Consider the following 22802-nt stretch of genomic DNA (forward strand, 5'->3'; position numbering starts at 1 on the left):
CCAAGCCACTTTCCAGCAAAGTCTTTAGGGGTCAGTTAGGGATATGTTGTCATTCGACCACACTGGCTGCCTCTCTCTCTCCAGAAATTATGACAGGCATGTGTTTTTAAAATCAGGTCTCCCCATTTTCTGACAAGGATTGGAGTGCTGCCTTTAGCATTTTAGCTGTTATTAAACCAAAAGTATTTTAGTTTCTATTGAAGTAATAATATTATAGCTTCTATTATTTCATCTAAGTACTTAACATTCTTTTCTTTGAATAGCTTTCATTTTTAAAATCAACAATGTTTATCCAGTTACTTGCATTTTAAATCAGAATAAATATAAATATTAAATTTATACTAAAAGCATTTAGAGGTTCCTAAAGAACTTAAAGAACTAAAAAGAAATCAGTCCCACTCTGGATATACTGGAAGTCTACTGTATCAAGGCTTAAAATGAAGCAGCCCATTGGTTAGAATATGGAGATAGATATATATTTTATAACAATTTCTTCCTAATACATATTCACTATACAAAGTTTAAAAAAACTAAGAAAGAAAATAAAATCCCCTAATCACACCAACAAAAATATAAATACCAGTCACTAGCGGGGTTTTCTTTTCTTTGAATAAATGTATATCTACATTTTTAAAACAGAAATTGGTTTTATTCTGTATCAACAAATTCATTGCAATTTAAAAATAAAGCAATTTCTCATGTCATTAAATCCTCTTTGAAAGTCTATATTTTAATGGTTGTATAACATTTCAACTGGATATACTATTCTCTTGTAGTTGCTTCCAATAATTTTGTTAATCTTGTATATAACTTGTATATAAATCTTATCAATAGTTCTTAATACTGCCTTAGAAGAGATCCTTAAAGGGAGAACTACCAGGTCAATGGGATGCATTCTTTAAAAGTGCATCTTGATCGGTATTATTTGCTAGAGATAACAATTTATACTTCTATCAGTAGTGTTGGTCATTTCACTGTATCCTCACTTGCATAGATGTTTGTCATTTTATTGCAACTTTACTCAATTTTAGATTGAAATAATATCCCTTTAATATGGGTTTCTTTGATAAAGAAAAATTTTTATTGCATCTAAGATAAATGGTGTCTAGATGCCTTTATATATCTTTTGTAAATATTTTACTTATACCAACATATAATTGCATACAAATCAACAAGGAAACACCAAACCTTAATAATAATTTTTTTTTAAGATTTTATTTATGTATTCATGAGAGATACAGAGAGAAAGAGAGGCAGAGACACAGGCAGAGGGAGAAGCAAGCTCCATGCAGGAAGCCTGATGTGGGATTCGATCCCGGGTTTCCAGGATCACTCCCTGGGCCGAAGGCAGGCGCTAAACCGCTGAGCCACCCAGGGATCCCCCATAAAATAGTTTTGTAGATATATACATTTGTGGCAAATAATTTCCCTAGTTCATTATCTGGCTTTAAATTTATGCGTCAAATGACTTAGCAAACATGCTCTAGATATATATTTAAGAGAAGTGAAAACATATATCTTAAAAATTTGTACAAAATGTTCATAATAGCATTATTCATAACAGCCAAAAAGTGGAAATAACCCAAATTTCCACCAACCAATGAATGGATAGACAAAATGTGGTATTATACACATACAATGAAATAGTATTTGCCCATAGAAAGGAAATGAAGTAATGACTTGTGCTTCAGCATGGGTGAACCTTGAAAATATTATAAGTGGAAGAAGCCAGTTACAAAAAGGCCACATATTATATAATTCTATTTAAATGAAATATCCAGAATAGACATATCTATAGAAACAAAGTAGATGAGTAATCAATTGCCTAGGGCTGGGGATGACGGGGTGGTAGAGATGACTGCTCATGGACACTGGGTTTCCTTTGGGGGATGAAAATGTTCAAAACTTAGTGATAATAGTTTCACAACCCACTGAATGAAAATTCAGTGACTTGTACACTTTAAATAGGTGAATTTACATATGTATGTATGTATAATATGTGTTTATACTCAATAAAGCTGTTTTTAAAATGCTTTGTGTTAATATACTGTAATCTTTTAAGACTTATAAAAAAAAGTGAATTGGTCTCTTGCTTTAATTTTAGAAGTCTTTAATACGGCATTTTTTGAAGCTATGTTGTTAGATAACATAGAATGTTCAGGGCAATTACATCTTCTTGGGAAACTGTCATTAATATGAAATATCCCTCCTTGACCTGTTCAATGCATTTTGCCTAAAATTCTATTTTGTCTGATATTAGCAGTACTATGACTTTCTTTTTCATTTGTGTGGAACTATTTTTCTCCAAATTTCTAATGTCAGGTTCCTTTTTTCTTTATAAGTATCTTGCACACATTACAGCTGAAACCTCCTCCTATTATGTCGGTGATTATAACTTTCCTCCATTTCTTTTCATTTGAATTTTCTATGAGATGAATGTTGAATCTTTAAAATGGCCTCTATATCATATGACCTTTTGTTTATACTGCCCACTTTTCTCAATTTAAGACTATATTCTAAAGAATCTCTTAACTCTATTATTCAATTCATTAATTTTTTTTTTAATCTATGTCCATTCTATTTAGTCAGTTTGTTTGTTTTTCATCTTGACAAGCATATCTTTTAATTCTAAGACTGGTTTATTAATTCATTCTATCCTCAGTTTGTTTTATACATACAATAACCTCACTTATCTCTCTGTGAATATTCATTTTACTTATTTCAAAGTCTACTGCTTATTCATGGTTTCATTGTTATTTTTTGCTTATTACATTTGGTGCCTCATTTTGCTATGGTAAGTTTTCTTCAATGTTCAGTGATTCTTAGCAGAAGATCATTCCAGAGTCCCCATTTGTCTGTGTATGCTGTTTTTTGTTACCATCATCTGAATCCAGTGATAATGTGGGGAATGTGGGATATGATGTCAGGTGTCAGGTATGCGCCAGGAGTTTGTCTTCCCAGCATGCGAGACTCCTTGAGCTTCCTGACAAGCAAAGGCTACTTGAGGGATCTCCCAGCCTCTCTCTGGTCTCAGGGTTATACCCAGTGCTTGAGCTTGAATTCATAGGACATGGAGGGAAGGGGTCACTATGGGCCTACTTACTCCATATGCACCTCCTTTTCTAATAGTACAGGCCACCTACCCACTACTTAAACATGACTCTAGTTTGAGAACACTATTGATCTGTATATTTTGAGCTGCAGCTCTACCAGGTTTTATCCCCATGGATATGATTCCTCATTCTTAGTACCTTTCAGGAATTTCTGAAATTTTATCCACCAACCCCTTCTTGTTTTCCCAGGTTATAAATTTTTCATGTAAGTATGTTTATATGAACACAAATATGTATGTGCTCCTTCTCTGTCATTTTCTAGAAGGTGAAGTTGTGGACATGCCAGTAGTAGTGGTAGCATAAGTGAAGGATATCATAAGTTCAGCGTCACCATCTTGATGACTTTCTCAGTGTCATCATTTGCCAAAGTCTGTACTCCAATTAAATGGCCATTCCTCTAAATCTCAGACGTGCATATCCAAATTCTATTTGATATTTCTTGGATTTCTTACAGGCATCTCAACACATCCAAAACTGAATTACTGATCTTATCCCCACAAAATCTGCTCTAATCAGGCATTAGCCACATACCAGGACCCCTGGAGCAAATTCTGAACAACTCCCTTTCCTCCACTTACTACCAAGTAGTCCCTACAAAATAGATTTAACTTCTTTCCATTTCTCCCATCATCTCTCACCTGAGCTAGTATAACAGCCTCTGAATTGGTCTTACTGCTTCTCTTTTTCCCTTCTAAGCTACTGTCCCAAGATTAGCCAGAGCCAATGTTTAAAAATACAAATAAGATCATATCATTCCCTTGCTTAAAGCTCTTCCATTTCTTCTCACTGCTATTGGAACAAATTCCAAACTCTTTCATGTTAAGTGCTGTATCTCTGATAAATCTAGAGGTTAAGTCTCTGCTATTTAGAAAAGATTTCTTTGGGGGTCAATAGCTTAGTAACCTGTCTGGGTTCTAGGAATCTGACTTCTCCTTTCTTTTTCTTTGTTCTACTATTTTGCTCAGGCATTCTATAACTTTATCTTAAATTAATAGTTATAATTCCTCTTAACTACAATGCCTGTATCATAAAACTGTAACAGTTATACTCATTACATACTAGGCATTTCTATCTATCTGTATAGCTAGATCTGTCTCTTAAGCAACTATCCTTCCCAAATGAACAGGTCAACTCAAAGGTCTAGATCCTTTTACTCTAACTTGCTATAAAATGGGAATACTTCTAGTTAAGTCCAATATGTGACAGGTCAGTCCAGGCTTTGCCACTGGGTGATTCTGGGTAAAAATCCTAACTATTGTAGGACACAGCTTCCTTTTCCATCAAATGAAGGGGTAGGGGTATATGATTTCTAACATCTCTTCCATTTCTAGTGGTCACAGATTCCATGCCCTAATATATTTCTTAGAGAAAAGTATAGAACCTATCACTCAAGTCCCATGAAAACTACATAGAAGATATTATTTTATTTCAGATTTTAAACAGACTTTCATCGAAGAGAAAAATAATTCAATTTGATCTTTCTGAAGACAAGCTACGATGGATTCACTTTGCCAAGATTTAGTGTTGTCTTCAACTGCCCAATGAACACACGTAACCTCAAGAACTAAAAATACAGTAACAACAACAAGCACCACTACCATTACTGTTAAGGCTCTAGCTCATACTAGGTAATGACCAAAAACTCATTACAATACTCAAATCGAAATAGGAAACAGAAAAAAAAAATAAAGCACAGTAGGTACCAAAGGCTTCTTCCAGAATGGTCAATAAAGATCAATATTTCATACTGGCTTACACAAAGAGCCAACCCATCCCCCTTGCTCTGTTTCCTCTGCTTTTTTATAATAATGTGAAAGGGAGAGGCTCTCTGGATTAAGTTACTAGTCTGATCTAATGTTTTAATAGTCTTAAAATCTGACTACAGTCAATTCTAAATCTTGATCCAAACCATAAACACCAGGAAAAAAAACAAAACAAAACAAAACAAAACTCCCTCCTTCCCTAATAACGTAACTTCTAACTACCTTCCCATCAACCGTGTAACCTCTGAGAATGGGAAGCTATTCCCACCGACACTTAATGACTATGCCAAGTCTGCATACTATTGACAGGTTTCACAAAATAAATGACCCACACTGCTTTACCTGGTACATTCCAACTCCAATGTGCTTCGGCTCGATTTTCACCAGCTCAGCTAATGGGTCTTGTACGCGCCTTGCTATGGAAACTGAAAAAACAGAAAATAAGTATGGCTTAATGTGAAAAGCAGTATCCAGATAATTACTTATGTTAGTCCCTTATAAAGTAAGTATTTAATTCCTTCCCTCTTTTCCCACACAGAGACCAACAATTTAACTACTAAGTATCAAAGTTTCCCTTTTATCACACAAAAAAAGTGAATGCAAAATTTCGGGATTAATTTTATTACCAGAATCTGTAGGCATTTCTGAGCACAGATTGAAAAGATAATACAGTTGGAAAAACAAATAAAATGCTTACTTGCTATACTTACATAATCACCTGTTCATTCTTTAAACACAGCATAGCAGGGCACCTCACACTTAAATGAACAAGTATATATTTGTTTTACTTTTAAATAATCCTGCTTTATTATGACATACATTTGCAAATCAAATATGTTATTAGGACTAGATCATGATAGTGATGAGTAACTGATGGAATCATATTTTACTGCAATCAGAGACCAAGTCAGTTGGCTAGTAAACACACTTGTTTTGCCTTAAATATGACTGCAAGATTAACTGTGAAGTGATCGGAGTCACAACTGCTTGTCTCTGGACACACTAAATTCAGTTCTAAATCACACTGCTTTCTTGACCAGCACAATCCACGTACAAGAGATTTGAGTTAGCTTCTAACATTACCTTATCTGTTGTCCATTTTTCCTTGGTCATCATTTCTCTCTCTCTCTCTCTCTCTCTTTTTTTTTTACAAAATGTTAACAAAAGTTCATATCTAATTTAGCTTAAAAGATAGATTTAGCTGGAGAAAAGAAATTTAGTATGAATATTAAGGATGCTTCCAAGGGCAGCTCTTTTTTTTTCTTTCCCCAAGTAATATAGTTTTACATGGGGTCCTTAGAAACAGCTTTCATTTTCTAAATGCGAGAAAGCTAGTCAGTGTCATTTACTAATACAGAAGGTTGGGTGAAATATAAACTCATTTAGTGAAAACATTAAGACTATCAAAGGAGATCCCATGCCTGTTCTTGTGTTATTTAACTGTTCAAACTCTAGCAACAGATGCCACCTCTTGCATGGGACTGTCGAATTCTCTTGTCACTGGTTTATACCACCTCTTCATCAGAGATAAGACCTACTCTGTGTGCTCAGTTCACTGCATGGTCGTTCAAGTCTTTTTCATATATTTTATTATTACTTCTAACATACAGTGACAATGGCAGTTTGCAAAGCCAGCTTAGAGAGTAATAAACTGGTATCATACAATCTGCTATCCCCACCAAAAGAGGCGGACTCCAGCCTCCAAGGCCTTCACATACACTTTCTTATTAAACCTCACAAAAGGTTAATGAGTGCAAGCACTGCAGGTTACAGGGAAGCTGCTTCCCCCCCACTAATCACATGCATAATTACACAGTGAGAATAGATGCCACCAGGGAAACATCTGATAGTCTCTGAAAGCAAAGATCATTTCTTTATTCTAGCCTTTAAAAACATAATCCAATAAGACTGATTTTCAAACACATATATATATTGTCAAAATACTTTCAGATTAAAAAGAAAAAAACAAAACAAAACAACCCAACAACCCACGACAGTAAACCAAGTGAAAGATACAGGCATCAGAACATTCACTGCAGGAAAGTATCAGAGATTCAAAAAAAGGATATTAACAAGAGGTAAATCTTTCAAATCTACCTGTTCAGGAAAACCTACATTATGAACACCTAAACTTAGAAACTGGTAGTGCAGTTGTATAATTTGTTAAGTGCAAGTAGATTTCCATATTAAAAAAAAAAATTAAGTACAGAAAAGGACTTTGACATATTTTCTACCTGGTTCCCTCCTAATTGGTTCACTGCTAGCATCTCCTTTGTGCATCCTGATATTGCTAAACACAGCAACAATGAACTGGAAATAATAGTTTCTAGATGACATATTAATTTTCCAGTAAAGTCCTAAGGGCCTCTGGAGTTACACTGTCCCCAATAAACAACCTCTACATAGACCCTAATGTTCCCAGAATTGGCATTTCACCTTCAGGTGCTATTCACTCTGCAGAGCATAAAAACTCAAGCATGAAGAGATGGGAGATAGAAGGAAGAAGGAAAATGAACATTGTTTATTTGAAGGATTTTCTTGTTCATGAGGGAAGGAATATAAACATTGTTTAAAGTAGAACTGGAGGGACGCCCGGGTGGCTCAGTGGTTGGTTGAGAGTCTGCCTGCAGTTCAGGTCGTGATCCCAGGATTCTGGGATAAAGTCCTGCATCAGGCTCCCCGCAGAGAACCTGCTTCTCCCTCTGCCTATGTCTCTGCCTGTCTCTGTGTCTCCAATGAATGAATAAATAAAAAAATATTTAAAAAAAAATAAAGTAGAACTGGAAATTCTATGTCCAGGCTTTCAAGAGAAGATAGTGCTGGCAAGGTAAGCAAGAAAATAGTTAATTAACAGTAGTAACACACACCTGTAGGTTGAGAATGATTAGGCAGACAACAGATTCCTGAAACTAAGAGACAGATAGGTAGCTCACATAAAAGGAGTTTTATGGAGTGTTGAGAACAAAGAGAAAGGAAGTCACAACCCAAAACTTGGGGGCATATTCACATTGTGAGATAGAGAAGAAAAGGTGGACACAGTGAAAGAGGTAGAGAATAAATAGCGAGGAAAACAGCAATAGAAGTAATAAATAAATAAATAAATAAATTCTAGAAAATGTTTAGCATAGTTACCATAGGTCATCCAATCTTTACTCTTGTGTGGTATACACTCAAGAAAAATGAAAACAGATGTCCACGTAAAATCTTGTACATGAATGTTCATAGCAGCATTTTTATAACAGCCAAGAAAGTAAAAACCCAAATATCCATTAACAGAAGAATGGATGAACAAAATATGGTATACCCATACAATGGAAATTATTTGGCAATTGGAAGGAATGAAGTGCTGATACATGCTACAGTGTGAATGAACTTTGGAAACACTATGGTATGTGAAAGAAGCCAGTTACAAAAGACTGCATCTTGTAATAATTCCATTTATATGAAATGTCTGAAATAGGCAAATCCATAGAGACAGAAAATAGATTAGTATTTATCAGGAGCTGAGGGTAAGAGGGCAAGGGGGACCAATTGCTAATAGATGCTAGGTTTCCATCTGGAGTGATGAAAATGTTCTAAAATTGGATAGTGGCAATGGTTGTACAATTTTGACTGTACTAAAAAAACACTGACTTACACACTTTAAACAGGCAGGTTTTATACTATGTAAATTATATCTCAATGAAGCTGTTCTATATTTTTTAAATGTAGTATATCCAAACGTATGCCAATACCACTTTGCCCACATGTCAACATATCTCTGTATCTGTTCCTAATCACCACTGTTCAGGAAATTCTAGTCAATGCAATTGGACAAGGAAAAAAAGGCGGCATAATTATTGAAAAAACAGAAACTAGATTATTATTTGCAGATGTTGGCTGACTACTTTGTTTTTTAAAGAGTTTATTTATTTATTCATGAGAGACACAGAGAGAGAGAGACAGAGACATAGGCAGAGGGAGAAGTAGGCTCCCTGCGGGGAGCCTGATGTAGGACTCGATCCCAGAACCCTGAGATCATGCCCTGAGCCAAAGGAGACGCCCACCCAACCACTGAACCATCCAAGTGCCTGATGACTGACTAGTTTGGAAAACCCAAGCAAATCAACTGAAAAAAAAAAAAATCAGAACTAACAAGATTTCAATTGGTTGATACCAAGACAACGACTAATGCAGCACCATATGCCATCAACAGCCAATAAGAAAATTTCATGAAGGACAATCCATTTACTCTGTGTGTGTGTATTTTGCCTATGAGTAATAAAGTGTACAGAACTTGGATGAAGGTGCCAATATAACAGAATTCCAATTAAATGGCTCTAAAATGTATATGGAAAAAAGGAAATGCATAAGAAAAGTGCAATTAAAGAAAGATTAAAGCAAGTCACATCATTAGCTACAGTAATTGAGAGTCTTGACACTGTGGCACATCAGACAGACCAATGAAAACAGGACAAAATCCATACAGGAATTTAGTTTTTAATATATGATAATTTGTTAAAAGGTAATAATGTAACTCAGTGTGTAAAGGGAGACAACTAAACTGCTATTGAACAAGTGAGGCATTAGAGGGTAAAAAACAGGTTAGTTACACCAAAAGGAGGGAAGGGGAGGGGACCACGGACTGAGGGCTAAATTGTAAGCAACCGGAGAGACCTCATAGGGTCAGGCAGGATATACAGGGCTCAACTACATACACAACCATGTGGAGTGACTTGGAAGCACCATTCCCCCCTCATGCAAAATGTGTCTTATATCCAAAGGATTAAAAGAGTTCCGTGGGTTTTGGTCTTCAGTTCTATGAAATATCTAGAATCTCTGAGCTTCCGAAACAAATGAACATACTGCTTAAAAGACTGGACTAAACTGTATTCTCTTAAATGTTTGCCATATTCTGTTATCTAAGAATACCAAAGTAGAAATTTTTATTTGTCAAGTCCAATATGCCCCTCATTTTACCACTCCCCTTGTCATCACACAGCGACAGAGGAGGATAAATGTGCTTTTTTCATTCAGCAACTCCAAATAAGAATTTTTTTTCATTATAAAGCTTATTAAAATGTACTTTCAATAAATGATCCTGATTCTCTAATTAATAATTACATTTTTGAAAAAATGTGGACAAAACCATTGACCTAATAAAAATAATCTTTATCTTGATTATAGTGTTAGTGGTTGTGGTTACCTGACTGGTTTAAGCTTACTGAAATTCACAGATGAATTTAAAAACTCATCTAAAAAAGGTGAACTGTACTTTACGTCAACTTCATTTAAATGAGTGAAATATCTTTCATTTCTCTAAGGATGTAAAAGTTTTTCTTCCTTTTATATAGTCTTCATTTCCTCCAAGTGGCTTCCGTACTACCCCCCATCTGTCTTTAATAGTGTAAGTTTCTTTACATGCTAGGTGACTCTTGGCTGTCTACTGACTCTAAGTGCTTTGCTTAAATATGTGAAGTTTATCAATCGTGGGCTTCATAACATGGTGATTTGGTACATTTCTTGTGGACCTCTGATCTTAGTTTCTTTAGGTATTTTCTCCTGAGTAAGTCAGAATTCCCCTATCTCTTGCATGGAAGATTTAGTCCTCTCTAGGACCTCTACATCAGCATATAAATAGTCATCTAATCCCTCTTTTTTCAGTAGGTATCCCCACTATCATGTACAACCTGTGTTCTCCAGGAAAGAGACTTTCTGTTTAACCCTCAGCAGAGAAAAAAATCTCCTGTATTCTGCAAAGGTGCAAGAAGGACAGTCACTTAACTGCGTGGAATGGGAAATCTGTTTGTTTGTTTTTTTTTAATTGATGTGAAATTCACATAAAATTAACTATTTCAAAGTGTACAATTCAGTGGCATTTAGGATACTTATACTGTTGTACAGTCTACCACCTCTATCAAGTTCCAAAACAGTTTCAGTGCCCCAAAAGAAAACTCTGTACCCATTAAGCAGTCCTTCTTCATTTTCCCCTCTTCCCAGTCCTTGGTGATGACTAATCAGCTTTCTGCTCCTACAGGTTAGCCTATTCTAGACATTTCATAGAAATATAACCATACAATATGTGGCCTTTTGTGTCTGGCTTCTTTCACTTAGCATGTTTTCAAGGCTCACCCATGTTATGGCACGTGTCATACTTCATTCTTTGCTATGACTAAAAATAATATACCATTGTTGGATGTACCACATTTTGTTTGGCCATTTATCCACTGATGGTCATTTGGGTTGTTTCCAGCTTTTGGCTATGTGAATGGTGCTATGAATCTTTGTTTTCAACTCTTTTGAGCATATACCTAGGAGTACAATTGCTGGGTTACATGGTATTCTATGTTTAACTTGGTCTAATTGCTTTCTATACAGAACTTTCAATCAATCTTCTTACTTTAGACCTACCTGCAGCCCTCCCAAGATACTTCTATAAGTAATCTGGTGCATTTCCTGAACCTATAAGGGTTCCATGATCATTTCAGATTAGTTCTCGGTTTTCTATGTTGTCTTAGTATTCAATTTTCTCAAGTTGGCTAAATCATTTATTATTCAGCCATCTGCTTTCCTGCTTCAAAATGACTGTTGCTGATCTTTCCTCTCCTATTCTTGTCCTAGAATGTTCGTGCCTTCCTTCTATCATGTTACTGTCACTTTAATGGGAGTTCAGAAGGGAGTAAAGGAATTAACAGGTGTACTCAATCTTCTATTTTAAGTCAGAAATCCATAATAAACGTTTTAATATCACCTATCTACCATTCTGTCTATCCAATTTAAATGCCTCTCATGTATAATGAACTTATTATGGGGAACTATAAGCATATATAAAGATAATCTCTCTCAGTAAGTTGACAAACTGGTCAAGAAGATACAGTAATATGAAGGTCACCTTCTTACATATGTTAAAACTGTATGAACATTAAGGTTCTGTTATATTCTGATACAGTAAACTTATGGAGGGCTGAAAGGGAAAACCCACACTCATCAGTAGGATAGGTCTCAAATGCAGTATAAAGTCATCCCTGGTATCAATCACTAGGAAAGAGAAGGACTTCCAGTCAGAAATGAGGAATTGACAAAGAAGTGGACCCTAGAAAACCAAGAGTGGAGACTGAGCTTCTTTCAATATTTGCCTCCAGGACCAGTTCTTGAAGGCTCAAAATGTCTAGGTGGATGTTTTGAATTGATATGGATCAAACACAATCAGTTATTGCTGTGTGAAAGCAAGCTAAGACACAGAAGGAAGATATATCGCAGTGAATCCCAAATTGAAGACACAGCCAGAATTGAGAATCTAAGTAATTCGGACCATATAATGATTCCTCTTTTTTATTATTTCCTAGTTTCAGAGTCTTGTTGGAATGTTGTAATCTTGCTCTATAACTCTATTGGCAGTTATGTATCCACAGAGGCCAGTGGTGAAGAGGAAACAAGAGCCCCGTTAACAGTGGAAGGTCTGAGAGATTGCCACTCTAAGCAATATTTCTTTCAAATGTTTTTTTGGAAGATTACCTTTCAGTGTCAACTTAAAAGGTTCTGATTTATTTTATGTTTTGAGAGATAGCACACATGTATGAGTGGAGGTAGGGGGGAAGGGCAGAGGGATATAAAGAGAGAATCTTAGGCTCCACACTCAACGTGGACTCCAATGTGGGGATCAATCTCAGAACCCTGAGAGCATGACCTGAGACAAAAATCAAGAGTTGGATACTTAAGTGACTGAGCCACCCAGAAACCCTTGAATTTTATTTTTTTAATAAAATATCCTATTATTATATAAGTACACAAGTATTATATATGCACTTATGTGCATTATATAATTATAATGTGGTTATGTGGCTCCTTTAAGACTCAGTTTATGAAAATAAAACAAAATAAACCTGGTAACACATTTACCATAATGTTTCATACATATTAGGTACTTAAAAAGATTAGTATTAGCAGCTCCCACTATGATTACTGTATCTCCTCCTCCTACTATTATTAATGTTATTGTTATTACAAGGTAGGTATCAAAAGAGCACATGGCAAGGAGGCAGAGACCACATTGAGCTGCTGTGATAGGGAAAAGCTTCACAGGAGGACCAAGATTTTGAGCTGGGATCTGAGTTTGAGAAGCTGATCATTTTAGACAGGTAATGGTATCATGGAACAAACAAGTGAAAGGAAACTACAAGCTCTTTTGGATGTAAGAAATAGGTTTCTAGCCTTAGGAAAATGCAAACATTTTCAAATATGTATCTTCAAGTATAGATTTCAAGAGTAGCCAATGAAACTTGATGAGAATAGGTAAGGAAAAATTTTAAATAAAAAGTCTCTTTCTAACAAAGTAGTCTAAATATCTATTACATGTAGAAGTGCTCTGACCAGATTTAATATTTTGCTTATAACACAAATTGCTTTCACTAGACGTATCGAAATATCTCAATTTCTTCACACACAAGATTTTAACTATTCCACAAAACAGAAACCAAAGCAACTTAATACAACTAAAATCAAAGCAGGCTGTTTTAAATGTTAATGACTGCCCCTATAAGCAAGACAAGAGAAACTGGTCATTTGATAAATATTTAGCAATAAACCGTGCATGTTTATATATTTGTACTATATTTATGTTAATATACTAATTTTTAAAAAAAGATTTTATTTATTTATTCATGAGAGACACACACAGAGAGAGAGAGAGAGAGAGAGAGAGGCAGAGACACAGGCAGAAGGAGAAGCAGGCTCCATGCAGGGAGCCCAATGTGGAACTTGATCCCCGGTCTCCAGGATCAGGCCCTGGGCCGAAGGCAGCGCTAAACTGCTGAGCCAACCGGGCTGCCCGAAATGCTAGTTTTTGTCAATAAAAAGCTGTAATAAAAAATATTTTGTATAATAATAAGAGATTTGGAGTACTTTATTAGTTTTATTAAAGCATTTAATTTTACTAAGGTTGTTTTGGACTAATTTTTTACTATACTCTTTAAAAAACAATATTCTTCCTCTTCCACAGTTCTAATTATTACTCCAATACTTTTCATTCTAACGTGCTAATTTTTATGTATGTATTTCCTAAATATTTACGAAAATTAAATTTGGACATTTAATTATTTTGCTTGCTAAAAAGAGAAGTCCTTCAAAATAACAAACCCACATGCTTTTTTGACAGCCCATTGTTTCTTACCTGCACTTCTCAAATTAGGGTCCAGCCCTGGCATCTCCTTGTTGGCTTCAGGGCTGACACTGTAGATTGATGCCCCTGCTTCACTGACAATACTGAGAAGAAAGAAAAGGGGGAAATATCATTTTCCAAACTTTTTGCCTGGTCAAAGAAAATTAATGAATAAGACTAGTTTTTTTTTTTTTTTAAAGATTTTATTTATTTATTCACAAGAGACACACAGAGAGAGAGGCAGAGACACAGGCAGAGGGAGAAGCAGGCTCCATGCAGGGAGCCCGACATGGGACTCGATCCCAGGACTCCAGGATCATGCCCTGGGCCAAAGGCAGGCTCTAAACCACTGAGCCACCCAGGAATCCCAAGACTAGGTATTTTGAAAAAAAAACTGCAGGGTAAAGTGCTCTCTTTATATTTCGACGGTACCTATAACATTTAATTTTTCAGAAATAAAGTGATCAAGTAAGGTTTGTGTTCTTCACAGAAGAAATACACAGGTTTCAATCTATAATGAATTCTATCAGTAGTAATGCCACAGTTTATAGATGAACAAATGGATACTTTCCTCTAATACCAACTTTGAATTTCCAGAATATACGGAGATTCTCGTGTTTATAATCTATTGTTGACTAATACTTATGACTCCCAACTGAATCATTCTAAAGCATCGTGGAGAGCATGTGCATATGTGTGGATATGTGCACATGTATGGATATATACAGAAACCACTGCCATAAACACTCCTGTGATTATTGCTCAATTATAATGAACAACCACAATGTGGATAGGAAAGGGATCAGACAGGATATTATTCCACTTCTTTTCAGGAGGGTCTGAAACAATCCTTTTAATAAACTTGAAGGCTTTCATTTCAGGCAGGTGTTAAGCCATTTATTTAATCAAAGCATCACACACATCCTTCTCTTCTTTGGCTCCAAATATTTTATAAACCACAATAAGAACAGTCTTTTACAGCGGACATGTACACGGTACTTGACATCACTATAGTTTATTCAACATTTTTAAGTTAGAGGTATTCTTAATGACATAATATGCAAAGAAACATCATCTACCCGAAGTATTCATGATACCTGTGGCTCTACCACAAGACCATCTAGGTGTCAAGATTCAAAAGCAGAAACATGTTTGTACTTGATTTTTCTTTTTTCTTTCCCCTTTCCCTTTCCCTTTCCCTTTCCCTTTCCCCTTTCCTTTTCTTTCTTTCTTTCTTTCTTTTTTATTTATTTATTTATTTATTTATTTATTTGTTTGTTTGTTTATTTATTTATTTATTTATTTATTTATTTATTTATTTATTTATGACGGGGTAGGGGGCAGAGACACAGGCAGAGGGAGAAGTAGGCTCCCTGCAGGGAGCCCTACGTGGGACTCGTGGACTCGTTCCCAGGTCTCCAGGATCACGCCCTAGGCTGAAGGCGGTGCTAAACCACTGAGCCAACCAGGCTGCCCCTGTACCTGATTTTTAATCCACTCTCAGAAACATCTTCCTTTCTCTGTTCCTCAATATTTACTTCAATTGTGAGACAAATTTAGTGGATAACTTTTAACATATTGCCCCATTGTAACAGCTGAACATGAATAAGAAAACTATGAAAAAGTTTGCTACCCCTGTCTTTGAAGAACTCTTGATTGAACTTTGACAATTATAAACCACCAAGAACTGAAAAGATTATTTGGGTGAATATAAAGATTATTTTTTCTTTGCAACCAAGTCTCCTGTCCTGAATTTCATAATAGGAAGATGAATACTCTGAAATTGTTTATCCTCATCAAAACTATCATCATGATACAGAAAGAGGTAACTGAGTACATATTACACGCAAAGTACTAAACAAACCACTTTATAGACAATATCTCATTTAATCTTTTCATGGTGATTTTTTTTTAACAGAGAAGTAATTGCCCAAGGTCATTTGGCTGGTAAGCTATTGAGCTAGATTTGAACCCTAATCTGCTTGAAACCTAAGTCTGAACTTGTAACCAGCACAAGTAACTTCTGAATAGCTTCACAACCTCTCATTAAAATGAAAACCCATATTTTTGTGCTAAACAGTAAGTGTAATAACATATTTTTAAGCAAGAAACATTTTCTTCCTTTCTTATGTGTCTAAGGTGGAATATAAAGCATGTAGAAGGTCAAATATATTCTATAATTTCAGAGATAGTCTTTAAGATTAAAAGGTAATTGTGCTTTTTCTCTAAAATAAGATTTAGATTCTGCTTATCTTCTACTACATAATGATCAAGGAGAAAATGTAATGTCAAAGAAAGCTTGAAGTGACGAAAACTCTTAATGTGGCATAATAGAATGTTAAAACCAATACTCTAGAAGAGATTTTTCAGTTCCATTAATAGTGGTACTTTCTAACCTGGGGGCCTTGGTCTTTTGGATAGGGAGAAACAGGATTAATTAAAATTGCATAAAAACCACTTGTGTTTATGCACTTTTTTTCTATTAAAAGGAATTACAGTTTTCAGTGATTACTTAAAGAAACCCATAACCCCTCAAAAAGTTAGGAAGCACCATCACAGGATAAGAATATTCAGTCACTGGTCATAGAAAATTTGGTTTCAAACACAACTCAATACTCAGTCTAACAAAGTTTTTTTCTAAAAAAAACTGGAGTATCCATGAAGTGCAGGCTGGACCTACTATTAAGGGAAAAGAATACCTAAAAAAAATTTTACCACAAAGGCTCCAAAATTGCCACTATTAAGTAAAGGGAAATGAAGTGGTAAATAAAAATTCCAATTAACTATGGGTTTTAGCAGTTTGGTACCTGAGAATTTGCTGGGTGATTCACTGACTTTTGGAAGTTGTAATTCTCAATAGACTGGGAGAAAACTGTTGCAAAGAAAAACACTCAGATAATAAATATTCCTCCAAATACCACACTGCCACTTCTTTTAAACAGAGGAATACAAAACAGATGTGACACACTGCACTGAAAGATTTTAGATTAACGTTAATATTAAATCAATACAAAATGTAGTAAATTTCATATGCTTTAGTTATTACATAGCATGAGTCCAATAAATAGGTCAGTACTAATGCTAGTAGAACAGAATGCTCCAATAATCGAAATGAACAGAAAAATCTCAACACTGATTTCTTCAATACACAACATATAAGGACCTAAGAAGTGTATGTGGCAAGATTTAAATGTAACAAATCAAGCTGCGAGTGGTGACGATTTTTTCCAGAAGAACAAAAGTATTTATAATGACCCACCCCCATTTTGTTCGTTCCCATTTGGATGTCAAGGATAGATTACTCAGAAAGTGTGCTAAATTTTATATGCCACTTTCTGTTTATTACAAATTTCCCAATAAACTATGAAAAAGTATTCTCATCTCTAATATGTTTTGAGAAAAGCAAAAATGAACTCTACATAAAACTCAGACAGCTCATGATTTAATAAATACCATATTCCATAAAACAAATTTCTCCCAGGTGTAAAAAAACTGGGCTCATAATCTTAGAATTTGATTACTTTATTTATTTTGCCATAAAGCAGACAAGACTGAGCAGAATTTATTATTTGGGGAAAATTTAACTGACACAGCTGTAAATGAACTGAAAGTTCAACATTATTACAGTGCTCTGAAGCCCCTTCAAGTTGCCAGTGCATACAAATACTTAAATATATATATATAGTATCTCAAGTGTTTAAAAAAAATGTAGGTACATTTTAGAAGCTACCATTGGACTTACATTTTCCCAGATATATATATTAATGTGCTAATGGTCCATTACTAAATAGGTATTTTTTAAAACAATCAAATTCAGCATGATTTTAGGGTCTTCTTTATTAAAAAAAATACAAATCACACACTCAAAACTAAAAAGCAAGTGAAATGCCCATAATAAGAGTGCATATACTTTTAAATTCATTCTTAAAAATCTTAATAAAAACTCTTAAGTTAAAAATGCTAAATTGTTGTATCTCAAGCAAAATTCAATGATATTACATCAATCTGATCACTTATCAATATAATTTATTTTTGAAAAGATATGTTTGAATTATAGAATTTGTACATGTCATCAGCCCAGATTGTATGTTGATGAATCTTTCTAAAACCCAGTTTGCAAGTAGTTTTCTTATAGTGACTATTTTTTCTGACAATAAAGAAAATGGCAATTTCTTTTACCAAATTGAGATGGGGTGGGGTGAGGATTCTTTTCATGAGACAGGAAAACTAGCCGTTTGTTTTTTTTTCAGTTATTAGGCTAATAGTTTTCACATTCATCTACAAGGTTACATGTCTCCTCCCTTCTTCCCATTTCCCAAATACAAAAATAGCTTTGTTGTTTTCTCTTATTTTAAAATAAATCACATGCTTCCTTATATTAATAGGAGGAAATTTAATTCAAAGATAACCTATTTAAATGAAAATGTAGTTATTTATTAAGATATCAAAATCAGTCAGGATATATTGAATTAGTAAAAACTGACATGTTCTTAATTCTTTTCAAAAGTACATTAAAATTCCTCAAACCTTACTATTACCTAACAGCTTTTTCTTCCTTCTGCCCATCAAAAAATATGCACTAAGTAGCTACTACATTAAATGTACAGCTTATTTCACTAAAGCTTTTAAAAATAATTTATCTAAAAACCATTCTCCCAAATTTTCAGACTGAGAAACATTCATACAAAGAGAGAATAAATGGCTTGAGCTAAATTCCCCAACAAGTAATACTAAGTGCAAAAACAGCTAGCCAACACAGACCTTGGTTCTGTGCTCTGCACACGAGATAACCCATTCTGAAGTATGAAAGGATGACTGCTATACTTGAGGAACAGGAGACAAAGCCCAAACCAAACCACTGTGAAGAAAAGGGGCTCTAGGATTCAGTGTTTAAAGGATAAAGCTTATTTCTAAGAAAATATCAAAGCAATTTTAAGTTCCTGTATTTAGTGATGAATTGTCATTTCAGGGAGTCTCAAACGAGCAGTATTAGCCACTTTAAAAACCAGGGTGACCTGGTGATGATAGGGAAGCAAGGAAACAAGCAAAATCATATGCTGCTAAAGACGTTTAAACTGTAGAACGCTTTTGGATGGTATCTTGAAAATGTAGATCAAGTTACAAAAATATGCATTCTTTTTGAGTCAGCTATTACATTTTTAAAAATTCATACAAAAGAGATTAAAAAATACACAAAAATTGAAAAAGAGCTATTCATGCTTTACTAAAAGAAACAAAACAAAACCATCTATCATTGGAGAGTTCATTAAATGAAAAACTATACTGTCACTAAAAATTATTTATAAAATATTAAGTGAAAAAAACTGGATTTATGTCTATGATATGATACCAACTCTGATATTTTAAAATATAGACCTATATGAAAACAAGAAAAGGGAAGATTTATGCAACATAATGTTAATAGTATTTAAATGAGCTATTCCTTTAATTGCATTCTCATTGCTTTAAATTTTTCTGTAATAGCCACATAGTATTTGTCAACAGAAAAAGTTTAAAATTTAAGTTTAAAAAAACAATTGCTAATTGGCCAGGAGATCTTATATCACATAATGCCCCACATTTTCTTTTATTCCACTAAACTTTCTTGTACAGTTATTAAAGTTATTTTGAACTTAATCTGGGTAAACATATCATTTTTTAGGAATAACTTCTGCACGTGGCTTCCAGATCTCAAACAATAACATTTTATGATATTCCTATAACATAAAAGAAAGGTGGCCAAGCAGGAAAGTAAAGAATCAGTTCTCAATTTGTACACATAGGCTAGATAAAAAACAAATGTATGATGAGAAGTTTTACAAGAAATCACACAGTATATCAGTATATATCCTTAAGGTTTACTCAGTCCTTGGGCTCTGAACCCACCTCCCAAGTTATCCTTCATGATTGCCAAGGCATAATCAATTCACTACCCACAACATACAAGATGTGGGGCGACACGGTAGTATGCCAGGAAAGTAGTGTGTGTGTGGAAAAACACTAAAAACAAAATCTGGTGAAGGGGAAAAAGAGAGAAAACACATACAAGCTCAAGATTTCCATGGTACCAAAGAAGTTACCTTTAGATATGTAACACTAGCACCATCTGGTGGAAGACCAGTTAGAAAGAATTCAATGGCCAGTTTAAAAAAAAAAAAAAAATCGAACAATAGTTCTAAGTTTTCTTTCAAATGATGAGCATTGTTCAAAGAGAATAAGCTTAGCAGTGGTACAGTAATCACACGGAGGACCCAAAATAAGCCTGGGAGAACTTAAAATGTCTACCAAAGGTGTATGTACTCGCAGATGGACATCCTATCATATCTTACCCACAGAGCAGGATTTCAACAGTACAGAATTCCCTCAGTTACCTTTCCTTCAGTGCCCCATACCACATCAGATGAAAAGAACACTTTCCAGCCACAAAAGAAACCCAAAACAGGAAGACCTGAATTAGCAACTATGCAACAGAACTTTAATTTGGAGTTTAGGGTTCCTCAGAGCACCAGCTACCTATCCTTCCATGCTATAAATATAGCAATAGCATTGGGCATGAGAATCTGATTCTGCTCTTTAGCATCAGAGTTTTCTGTGCACAGTGATGCCAAGCCTCTACAGCGGAACAGTGTGGCAAAACATGACGCTGAAATCACTGTCACTGCTGGCAAGTGAGCCATTCAATGACAGAGATGACAAAAATCACTGGTATCTTCAAATGCCGTTATAGGGGAAAGCAAGTCAACAAACTGAAAGACAAAGAGGACATCTGGAGGCTGGGTCTCTCCACTGAGGTAGAAGCTATTTCTGACCAAGAATGGCACCCACAGAAATGATCATCTCTGCTACTCTCTACAGTAAGCATCCCTTTTATTCTCTTTCTCTTCCTTTCACCTTCTTCTGCTTTCCTTTTTAAAAATCCCTCCTTTATCTCTTTTTTTTCCCCAACTATGTTTGAGACCAATAAGGAGTTGTTACAAGCACTGCATGATACCACCACAGGAGTTTTCAAGAAAAAACTGCCATAAGAGCAACCACAAGGCCTAGAGCCTACGTTGTGCCAGACTAAGCCCTGACTCCAAGACAAGAAAATCCTAGGCAAAAAGAACACGAGCTACAGTACTGTAAACATTCCATGTTCATTACTGACAAGACACAAAAAACTAAGAAGGCAGGGAATAAAGACTGACCTGATTTTACAGTGAAAATGTCCTTTGGTCAATAATTTGAAATGTACTGATTTAAAGAACATTATGTTGAATTACCTGTCAATGTGCACCCCCCCCCCCCAAAAAAAAGGTATGCTTCTCCTGATTTTTACATGTAACTCCAAAACTGCCCATTTTTTACTCAATTTGTGCTTATTCATATAACAAATTATTTGTATTTGTTTATTCTTTTCAAGTGCAATTCTATTCAGATATAAATTTGAGGGCTGCATAGAGAATTGTGTTGAATTTTTTTATGAAGGGAAAAGTTTGCCTCATTAACTCATCTTTTCGTCTTTTCTAGCTTATATACATCTATGCAAGTTTATCCACTTGTAAATAGAGGAGTGCAGATTGTTACGGCATAGACTTTGTCGAATGAAACTTACCACAAAATATGTGATTCCTTTATTACCCAACCAGAAACAACTCGGAATTACCAGTTTATTTATTTATTTAATTAATTTATTTATTTATGGAATTACCAGTTTAGAGGATGTAATATTCTAATATTTTGCTAATAGTGAGTGTTCAATAACATCATACTAATTATTACAAGTTTTAAGAAAGAATAATCACAAAAAAGGACAGAAGCAAAGGAAATGAGACAATGAAAAGCAAAATAATAACAACAATAATTAAAGAGCAAGACATGGGATCCCTGGGTGGCGCAGCGGTTTGGCGCCTGCCTTTGGCCCAGGGCGCGATCCTGGAGACCCGGGATCGAATCCCACATCGGGCTCCCGGTGCATGGAGCCTGCTTCTCCCTCTGCCTATGTCTCTGCCTCTCTCTCTCTCTGTGACTATCATAAATAAATAAATAAATAAATAAATAAATAAATAAGAGCAAGACAAAGGCTGAGACCTACTTTGCCAGCAAGTACTAGCCCAGTTCTTTTTACCCACAGTAGAATAAAATTTTGGAAACATCACTGTTTTATATTACATTCCCTAATACTCTTCTAAATATTACCACTAACAATCTCAGTGAACTCTGCTAACAAATGACACACACTGATGGGTTTTCATACTATGTTACCCATTCCTCTTTTTTCCCTTCTCATATTTTGTTCCTAACCCTCCAAACCCCTACTTTCCTCTGAAGTGAATGTATACCTTGGCAGAAGTCATCACCGGCCCTGGCCCTGGCCCCCCTTGCCTCCATTGAGGGAGACCCTATCTATGAACTTCATTTTACACATGCACCAGCTAGGAGCCTGGAGCAGCCTTGACCTTCAGAACTTCTTTTGGCCACCCAGATAATGCTGGGGAAGGAGGGGCTGAGGAGAAGAAAAAACAAACCTGAACACACATGCCATGCATAAGACTACTACTCTAGATCAACCAATTTTCTAATCGTGGTTTTTAAAGGTACACTGAACACATGGAGGGAGAATGAATTTTAGTTCAGCTGACTGCTCCGTTTACTTCTTTATCTGTAGTCAGATCTTTACTTTTTTGGGGATCACTGCACATTTCTGGCTTTGCTATATTACACTGTGTAAATATTTAGGAGAAATAATTCCTTTCAAGGATCTAAACTTCCACTGTCGTTATGGCAAATGAACCTGTTTATGCTATGTTT

At 35.2% G+C, this 22802-nt stretch overlaps 1 protein-coding gene across 1 annotated transcript in view; it reads right to left on the reverse strand.

The window, feature by feature from the left end:
- Positions 1–22802, reverse strand: part of SRBD1 (S1 RNA binding domain 1) — a 189748-nt gene that overhangs the window by 73484 nt on the left and 93462 nt on the right. The window contains exons 15-16 of the mRNA XM_038551198.1: positions 14025–14116; positions 5219–5301 (exon numbers count right to left, since the gene is read on the reverse strand). Coding sequence (XP_038407126.1) covers positions 5219–5301; positions 14025–14116 — 175 coding nt within the window. The remainder of the gene's footprint in view (positions 1–5218; positions 5302–14024; positions 14117–22802) is intronic.

This window comes from Canis lupus, chromosome 10 (genome assembly GCF_011100685.1).
Source record: "Canis lupus familiaris isolate Mischka breed German Shepherd chromosome 10, alternate assembly UU_Cfam_GSD_1.0, whole genome shotgun sequence".
Lineage (NCBI taxonomy): Eukaryota > Metazoa > Chordata > Mammalia > Carnivora > Canidae > Canis > Canis lupus.